This window comes from Glossina fuscipes, unplaced genomic scaffold (genome assembly GCF_014805625.2).
Source record: "Glossina fuscipes isolate IAEA_lab_2018 unplaced genomic scaffold, Yale_Gfus_2 60, whole genome shotgun sequence".
Taxonomy (NCBI): Eukaryota; Metazoa; Arthropoda; class Insecta; order Diptera; family Glossinidae; genus Glossina; species Glossina fuscipes.
The window spans coordinates 1,650,623-1,660,564 of NW_023998432.1; the positions used below are offsets into that span (position 1 = coordinate 1,650,623).

The window sequence follows — 9,942 nt, forward strand, 5'->3', positions numbered from 1 at the left end:
TTGCTAAAGCAGTGATAAGCGAGCTTTGAGTAAAGAGGGACGTGAATTTTTGGGGAAAAACGAAAAACGAGCGAAATTAAGTGGAAATCACGCGTATATTTGTGCACTTGTTAAAGATAATTAACTAAATAATTTGCATAAATGCGCGAAAGTGTCTGGTTAAAAATAGCTCTCCCTCTCTCTCTTTCTCTCTCACACACACACTCTCTCTCTCTCTCTCTCTCTCTCTCTCTCTCTGTCTCTCTCTCTCTCTGTCTCTCTCTCTCTCTCTCTCTCTGTGTCATTCTCCCTATCTATATTAGTCTAATATAGATAATACATTTAAAAGAATGTCGAAATTGCTATCGATATTACTACCACTGGGTCTAGCAATAGCAATGATCTTAGGCCTGGTAGTTTGGTCAGTACGAGGTTCAAGTTGTTCAGCTTTAAATGAATGCGATAGCTATATCCCAGTGTGCGCGGCCTACCGCAGCGAGCATCAGTTCTTTTATAGTCAATGCGATATGGTACGAGAAAATTGCATGACTGGCAAAAGTAAGTGAATTTTGTTTTAAAGGTTTCGTTAATAATAATAAAAATATTATTTTTTTTTTCAGTTTGGGAACGTGATCATTTTTCGCATTGTAATGTAAATACATAATAAATTAATAAAACATAATAGTTTTTATATATATTTACACACGCTTACTTATATATATATATATATATATATATATATATATATATATGTGTTCGTTATTAAACAAATGCACTCAATACCAAATAAAATTAATATTTACAGAAAAAACCGATTCAGAATTCATGTTCAGGACGGGACGAATTTATTGATAACTACTAGGATTACAGTCTTCTGTACTTATTCCCTTTGTCAAGACATGAAGCCCTTAAGAAAATTCAAAACGTTTTAATCAAAGGTCTTTACTTTGATATCTATTTCCGATACAAAAGGATGAGACAATACTCAATTGATCTTTCCACTTATCACAATCAAAAATACTTCTCAAAAACTTCATTTTTGTATTTATGTTCTTTTAGTTATGGTAAAACTTTAAATCGGTTTTGGTCTGTGCGTTTATCTCTATGTTTCTCGAAGGCTTAAGGTCGCAAAAACTGATTTAGTTGTCCGAAACTTGCGGTGATCGTGATCGATTAGCAAACATACTCGCAATAATCAAAAATTTGTGACATGAAAATTGCCTAACGGGGTATTGAATTAAAGTTTCATAATACCAAGCCGTGCGAGTAGCTTTGTTACTTTTTAATGTTTTCACACATATATAGTGTTTTACATAAGTTTGTTTACAGAATTAAAAAACAACGTTTACAAAAAAAACCCCTTGAACTAAAGTTCCAGCATTAGCATTTCACGACACCTTTCGCTTAATGGAGCTCGTACTTGATTGACTTCTCTCTTCGAAGGCCACGATTCAGATTTTCCGACTTGACCAAATCCTTTGCTCTCGAACCTTCCAAACAAATAAAATTTTCAGGTCGGAGTTCATTTTTATACCCACCACTGTAAGATGGAACTGTACTAATTTTGTTCATTTTCATTAATATATGTAACACCCTAACTGAAGCATCAGAGACGCTATAAAGTATATATATTCTGCGTGAAAGTCTGAGTTGATTTAGCCATGTCTGTCCGCCTCGGTCACAGCAGAAGCCCGCGCTGAAGCGTAAACTGAAGGCAACTCCGCTTTTCTTAACAAAAGTTTGTAGGTTTTTACGCGATTCTCAGAAACTATGAAAATTAGGGGCCAGAAATTTTCCTCATTTACTTTACGCAAAACTCTACTCTTTACGACCAAGAAAGAAAAAATCGGCCATGCTCACACAACGTTACAAGTGATTAAATATTAATATTTTCACTTTTTTGAGGTTTTATGCCCATTTACCATAACGCAAACAAGACAGAACGGTTAAAACTGCTTTGTACATTCCTGAAATCAAGTTTTTTATATGCCTCAAAATGGATTGATTTTGAAATTAATACGATGGACACCGCGGTTAATTTTTTCTTAATAATACCACCGTTATTGATATCAAATAAAAGAACTTTCGGAGTAGAATGCGAGAAGCATAGTGCTGGGTTTGCGAGATTCGGTCCCCGCGGAATATAACTTTCTTACTTTTGATATTTTTGCTCTTCTCTAACCCTACGGATTTCCCTGGTTATCCTTTACCTGCTAGATTTTAGGGACATTTTTCATTAATTGCTAATCGTCTATCTCGGCTTCTTCGTTTTTTGATATGAACACGTAAAGCATCGAAGAACCTCTCTTTTTTTTTAGTGTGACCTATCATTTAGAATATATTCCCTGCACATGTAACAGGGTGATAGTTAGAAAGTAGCGGAGAAAGAGAAAGGCATAGGGAAGCGATGGACTGACTGCAGCCTAGTCGGCGTGCTTCCAATGGATTAGCTTTAGTCGCACTTCTTATACACATGGCTACAGTATATAAGAATGTATTGTTTTTATTGCATTCTTTTTTTTATACACAAGATGAAATACGTGCTGTATAGACATGGAAATCGCGTGAGCTTAAAAGACAAACGTTTCATCCTTTCTCATAGAAATCTGCCGAATAATTTTAAACGCGTTACTTTCTTTCTAAAATTTTGCCTATTTCTAACTTAGTTTCAGCTATTGATTACCATACGTTTAAACTCTCAGCTTTTTACGGGATTGTTTCCATTGTTTTGAAATGTGAATTTTTAACCAAATCATATTTGCATCGAATTCCATTGCCATTGAAAACAAGCCTCAATCTTAAAAAAGCATTTGCAGGGACTAGGAACGGCTAATTTCTTTTTCGCAATTGAAGGACATGAAAATCCGGTGAAAAATTGTGTTTACCTCAAATTATATCAAGTTTCAGTTATAGAATGTTTTGAATTTTTATCACAATATTTATTAATACTTCTTTTGATCCAATTTAAAAGTTTTTTGAAAGGTAAGAGGACCATCTTCTATTGTCTTTTATGTCTGCAATAACCTCATATGCGATACTTAAAGTGAATCAGTTTAAATTTTAAAAGCAAACAGCATAGCTTACGGATATAAGTTGCACGATACAAATAGTGGTAAAATTGAGCTAAAGGGCAAATTTCATCAGATTTTTTTATTAATTAAAGTTCATACTTATATCTCCTTTATGCGTCAGCCAGACTTTCAGCTTCTTTCTTTCAAATATCTAATAATAAGAACGCTACCATCTATAAATGAATATTGTATACTTTTAAGATGATATTTAATAAGTAGCAAGATATGAAGATACGTAAGCATATTAAGAGAAGAGACGATCCGAAAGGGTAACCGAAATGGCACGAATGTAGAAATATATTATGTAATATATTTAAAGTAAAGAGTAGCCAAGTAGCCGATTTAGATAGTGAACAACTCAACGATATTAATTAAATGGAAAAATGTTATTTTATGCAAAGAAAGATTGACATCATTAAATTTAAGCGTTATATACATTGATAAATAAATTCTACTGTGCTTCAGATAAACGTAATTCAACTCATTAGAAATGAAATTAAAATCTACGATATTTAGTACATTATCTTATAACGATTGTTAGACCTAACTTGTCGTTCGTATCTTAATTGTCGCTGCGGTGTATTTTCAAATGTCACCAAGGAACTAATAACATTAATACTCTTTCTTCTGCTTAAGTAAAAACTGTATTCTTTACTTTTTTCAGTATGTAATTATTTCCTATGGTCTACATCCGTAAAAATGAAGCACAAAAAAATTGTATTCTCTTTAAAACGGAAATATTTTAATAAATTATGAAACTCTACACATACTTCCGGATTAAAGGAAAAAAGTTGAAATCATACACACAGTCGCACATAATCTATAAACATATTTATGTATGCATTTGCTTTTTATCGCCATTTTCCTTTCGATATTTACGGAACGCTTATATTCATCCTACCTCCACCGAAAGATAATTGTTTTGTTTTTTCATTGAAATTTTAATCATACTTAGTGCTTTTATTGAGAGCAATATTAATATGAGAAACGCAAAAGTAAACGAGATAAGAAGGAAATTTAAATTACCTATACATCGGTATTTTTCTATGGTGTGTGGTAGCAATCCTTACTATACCCGGATATTAAAATAATAAATGAGTAAAGAATAAATAAAGTAACATACAATAATAGTAATAAACAGTGGATTCGAGTTTATGATTAAACTTCCATGATAAAATCCTTCACTTATAGGAAACAACTATTTTTACTATGCGGACATTATGCGCATAAACTATGATGACAATGAAGACTGTCTGTGCCACGCATTTCTGAACAGTACGTATAAAATAATTACTAGGTGCTTGCATGTATTTTGGTTAGCAGAATCTATTAGTGTAACAACGGTTAAACTCGATGATTTTGACCTTTCTCTACACAAAATAATAGTTTTCTATTTAGTAATGTTGAGTTATCTACGGAACGCTTAAGAGGCATTTTCGACATTCATTGCTTTTGTTGTGTTATTAGAAGAAATCCACTTCGGAAGCCCACCATATACTTTTAGAAGCTTATGGTGATGCTGCGCCATCACATCCAAACTGTCAATTTAGAAGTGCCGGTTTTGATGCCAAGGACAAAGAACGGCCTGTTCATGAACTAGACCAGCATACCCATCCATATCGACATCGAAGCGGAATATTTATGACTGTAAAGTGATGCACATCGACGTCAATTGAACAAATTTAATGATGTATTGTTGCAAAGAAGACCAGCAATAGTGGTTACCAGGCACAAAATCATCCTCTGGGATGATAACATTCGGCCACATGTTGCAAAAGTTGCCATGTAAACACTGTTGCGGCTCGAATGAGAAATGCTGTCGCACACAGCGTGCTCGCCAGAAATAACACCTTCTGATTACCACTTGTTTAGAGCGATGCAGCACGGTTTGGCTGGCTGGTTCGCTGGTTCGAAATGCTGAAGAAGTACGTAAATGGATCGACGGTTGAATCGCTGCCAAACCAATATCTTTCTTTCGACAGGTGTGGCCATTACGTCTGATAGATAGAAAAAACTTGTAAAAATAATGAAAAATATTGACTGAGGCAATTTTTCTAAATATTATGAATGCATTTTCAAGTGAAATTAATGCATTAACTGAATAATTCGAGTTACGCATGTATGTAGAAATAGGCAAAGATTTTACCGCTTACTTCTGATAAGGGCATAATTGTATTGTGAGGATCTTGAAAAATAGATCTATGAGGAAAAGTTCGAACATTCCAGACCATTTTGCATCAAACATCATTGCAACAAATTTCTTAGGAGAATAATATATTAAAAGCACATTAAAACACTATAAAACCCCACACCTTTTCGCTTAACACATGCCCATTCTAACCAAATTTTTGACATTGATTCAATTTAATTTCTTTCAATTTATTTTTAGCTTACTTTGTTATTATTATTTTTCTTTTTTATCTTCCTTTTTATTGTATACTAGTTTTTAAAAGATTAGTATAAGATTTTCTCTTAAGAGACACTGCAAGTTTCTTTAGTTGAATTTTTTGTATAAATGGGTAAAATATAATAAAATAATTCGCTTGATTGGCCGAGTGGGCAAGAATCGCGACTAGCAACTCAATGGTCGTGGGTTCAAATCGCAAGTGCGGTAGAGTTTCTAATAGAGCCGAAAGCCTTAGATGCTAATGCTTTAAGAGTTTAGTCTTAGAATTTATTCTCTGGCTAAATTTGCAATAATAATAATAATAACAATAATAATAAAATAAAACAAAAGGTAAAAAAATAACCTTATAGCATCCTATATAAGGAGTGATTCTAAAAACGGTCCGATTCTATCTAGTTCCAATTGTCTTTGTTTTTGAATCCAAAATGTCAATGTATCAACCTCATCCATATATCCTGAAAATTTATAACGCGAATTTTAACGCAAAAATACATAAACATCCCTCCGACGGATGGACGAACTTAAATTTCTTAAATGTTTGACGTAATGAAAAATATCTCAAGTCTTTCTGACCATTGTCACATATTCGCATAAACTTACCAAAAGTTGTGTGGATCATAAGTAGCTAGGTGCTTGAGGATATCACCTGGTAAGTAAACTTTGAACTTTGCTGGAGTTTATTCTAATATCTGAGCGGAAGAATTCACTATTTATTTATATAATAAGAATCAATGGATGCGATGCCTTCATTATTTAACAAATTTTCGTCGTATCTAAACGTTTTAGTATCATAGCAAGATTAATTTCATTTGCAAAAAACTGATCAAAATATTGATCAATTTAATTGAAATTGAAATTAAGTTCTTACAAAGCAAATGATTTCCAAATGTCTTATTAAAGCTGGTATATTTATTTCCAGCTCGATTTCAATTTCAAAATTTGTGACAAATTTAATTTAAAAAAAAAGCCTTCAAAATCAAGTCATATTTATACCCTAAACTACTTGTGCTAAACGGTATGTCAAATTCACTTTGTGAATCGATTTCAGCTTGTCCAGCCATTTGTCCACCTCGCATTCTGTGTTCCTTATATTTTTGTATTCAACCTAAAGGCCAGATATTTTAATGAAATTGGGTATACCAACGTGTTTTGGTCCAATGACGAATGCTACTGACAATCTTTCGGATCAAACCACTATTTCCACCACTTGTTATATAGCACCGTGTTTTGAAAAGCCATTATGTGAATAACGATAGGGTCGCATAAGCTATTTAAAGTTGAGCCACGACTTGCTATAGTGTTTTTACTTGCTAGTATCGAAAAACGAAACGAAAGCTTGACAACAGCGAATAACTTGCACATCTGCGTACCGAAAAATTGATCACAACTTTGTAATCGAAAAGAAATGAAAAAATTAAATATCAAAAAGAAGATGTTATAATGAAAAGAATGTAGGAAAAGGATAGCCACGCCTACGAATAAATATTAAAACAATCAATAAATTAATAAAACAAAAACTATTTTACAAAATTTATTTATTAGTTGTTTGTGCGCTAAGTTGACTATCTAAAAGCAACAAATTTGCATTTGAAATAAATTTTTTTAAACTTTGAGTACGCGTTTAAGGGCCGTTGAATTGAATTAGTTTCACATTCGCTTCCTAAAGCTTCCTCCACCTTCAAGCTGTAAGACACATAATGAAGTAGTAAACATATAATTTGTTTCCCTTGGCCAAGTGTAACATTCAAACATTTACTACAGATTGTGAACATATCAGTTCAGACGAAATATTAATTTGCGCTCTCTTTAATAAAGACGAGGATATGCCCTAATGATTTTTATTGTTATCAGTAGTAAAAAATGGACTTTTGTTAACATTGTATTGAAGTCAACTCAAGTAAGCTTTTCATTCTTAAATCTGGACATTTCATCATTCTCTTGTTCGGTCTCGGTTCTAGGAAAACGCAAGACGTAAATTATTGTTTTGCCCTATGGCTCATATAGTTATGCACTGCATTTTTAGACTATGACGACTATCAATTTCATGTTAGTTTCAGTCGGCGATCACGATTCTCATTTTTGCAAAACACGTTTCAATAAAGTCACCGGGTCATGTTTATTGTGTATTGGGATACTTGATCATGTTCGTAACAAGTGGCGAACTTAAAAATGAGCAAATTTCTGTTTTCAGGAACCTCTACAATTTTCCTTAAAATTCCTTAAATATGTTTTTAAAGTTCAAGGTCTTTGTAACCATTAACGCAACGATAGATATAAAAACGCTCTCGAAAAGAACTGTGTTTACAGGCCATATAGCTAACTAAAATAATCAAGACATCAATATTATCGCAGACGTATTTTGACATTTATAAGTGCTTAGATGTCAGTCAGTGTCTTAAATGCTATTATAAAGGATTTTGTTACATGATTTCATCTCATGCTCTTTAGCGAGAGTAAGTGTGTTTCCTTACTTTTCATTTTCCTCGCACTACTTAGGGCTGCCATTTCAACCAATCACATTAATATGTATTAAAAATAAAATAAACACGTAAGGAAATTATATTCAGTCGCGACCGAATCGTTTATACCCAACACCTTTATCCTAAAAAAAACAAAAAAAGTAAAAGAACTAAATTTTCATGTTCTGCAATATGGAGTGGGCGCGGCTGATTTTTCTATTTTCAAAATAAAAGATTTTGTTCCGTAGGCGTGTGGGCGTCTCCTTGGAAAAGTTCAGGTTATTTGCAAATTCTTTTGCAAATTTGTAGGCAATATCTTCAGTTTCGCTAACGGGAGTATGTTTACCAGAAATACTACACAGTTGCGCAGAAAGACAGATGAACAGACGAATAGACGGACGTGTTTATGTGCATTCCAAATTTGAAATTCGCGCACAGCCGAACGTTGTTAAACCGATTCAGAATTTGATGCTAGTCAAGGATATATATACTTTGCAAGGTCTCTGACGCTTCCTTCTGGGCACTGCGAACCTTTTGATAAAAAGAAGGTATCCCTCATCCTACCGTGATAGGTATAAAAAAACTAAATATATCCCTATGGCATAATATACTTTTCATATATTTTTTCTTAAGCCTATATTAAGATATGTCCTTAATACGGCAGATAAAAAAAAAAAAACAAAATGAAAAAAACAAAACTATCTCAATAAACAAACAAACAAGTTTTTAATAAGATTTCCGCCACCTCTTCAATGATTGTAGAATATTTAATCTGTTTCTAAGGCAATGTATTATTTTTTTTTGTCCTTACGAATTTTTCACCTTTAAAATCCGGCATTCCATATGATATCTTAAAGTCATGGTGTCATTAATGCAATATAATCGCCAATCGCTTCTACAAACAGCGTAGTTGGAGTAATCAAGTGTTCGTTAGGCTCGAGTTCTTATTTCATGTTAAGCCGGTCATCTTTGTTTGTTTGGCTGAGTCCATTAATATAGTTTCTTAAGAAACGACAAATCGATTTAAGCACTTTGCAGCTCATAACACATATCATTTAGAATGTATGCATGTGTGATCTTAATGCACTTAAGCAAGATCATAAAAGTTCTTGACACCGTCCTTTAATGAAGATATGTTCGTTCCGTCATTGCGTTAGATATGCAGAGACGACCGCAACTTGCATTCATTCATGAACGAACCGATTCCTCTATTTATCTGCGTTCTAAAGGCGGCCGAAAGCAAGCGATCACTCCTTAGGTGTAAAGTTAACGTAACAAGTCCAGAAACAGCAATATTCAGTATACAAATCTTAGATCTTGGCTCATGGTACCAAATGCCCAAGCATTAACCGGCACATTCTAGGCTTTCATAAAGGTGTCGAGACTTGGCTCGGATTGATTGAGGATTGTGGATTTCAGTTTAAAAGAAAATATAATATATATATATATATATATATATATATATAAGCACGGTTATTGAAAGATTCGATTCGAGTCGTTAAAAAAATATTTTTTTTACTTGTTTTACTGTTGTATTTCAATTTAAGACAACAACAGGCGGTAAATGGTATCGCAGCTGTGACCGTGAAACTGATAAGAAACTTGTTTTATGTAACAGAAACTTTCTTTATGCAGAACTTTTTCTGGGATTATTGTCTGTGTTACTTTAATTTGTATTCATTGGATCTTTGCAGGCATTGGTGCGTCTGTCCGCATTTACTTTGTGAAGAAATCAAAATGTCAGGGAAAGGATTTTTGTTGAGTGTGATCGGTTTATGTTGGTTAAAGAAATCATATCTTAAGCGACATTCAAAAACAATTACTGTCCGTGTAACCAATTGTGTAAGAGATTAAGACGACGCTGAAGTGATATGTAACTCATGTACATGTTTTTATCTTAAAGTAAAGTAAATGCAATATTTAGAGTTTGGCATTAAAACAAAAAACTCATTGAAGGCAAATTAATTACTTCAAGCTTTTTGTGAAAATTGACGATAATCGTCGGGGGATGAGAAGGGGGGTAGTG

General features: G+C 33.3%; 1 protein-coding gene across 1 annotated transcript; it reads left to right on the plus strand.

Annotated features, from left to right (window-relative positions):
• Positions 1–329: 329 nt before the first annotated feature.
• On the plus strand, positions 330–643 carry LOC119637665. Its single transcript, XM_038033861.1, has 2 exons — positions 330–537; positions 600–643. The coding sequence occupies exons 1-2, from the start codon at positions 330–332 to the stop codon at positions 641–643; spliced, it is 252 nt and encodes an 83-aa protein (XP_037889789.1).
• The last annotated feature ends 9,299 nt before the right edge of the window (positions 644–9,942 follow it).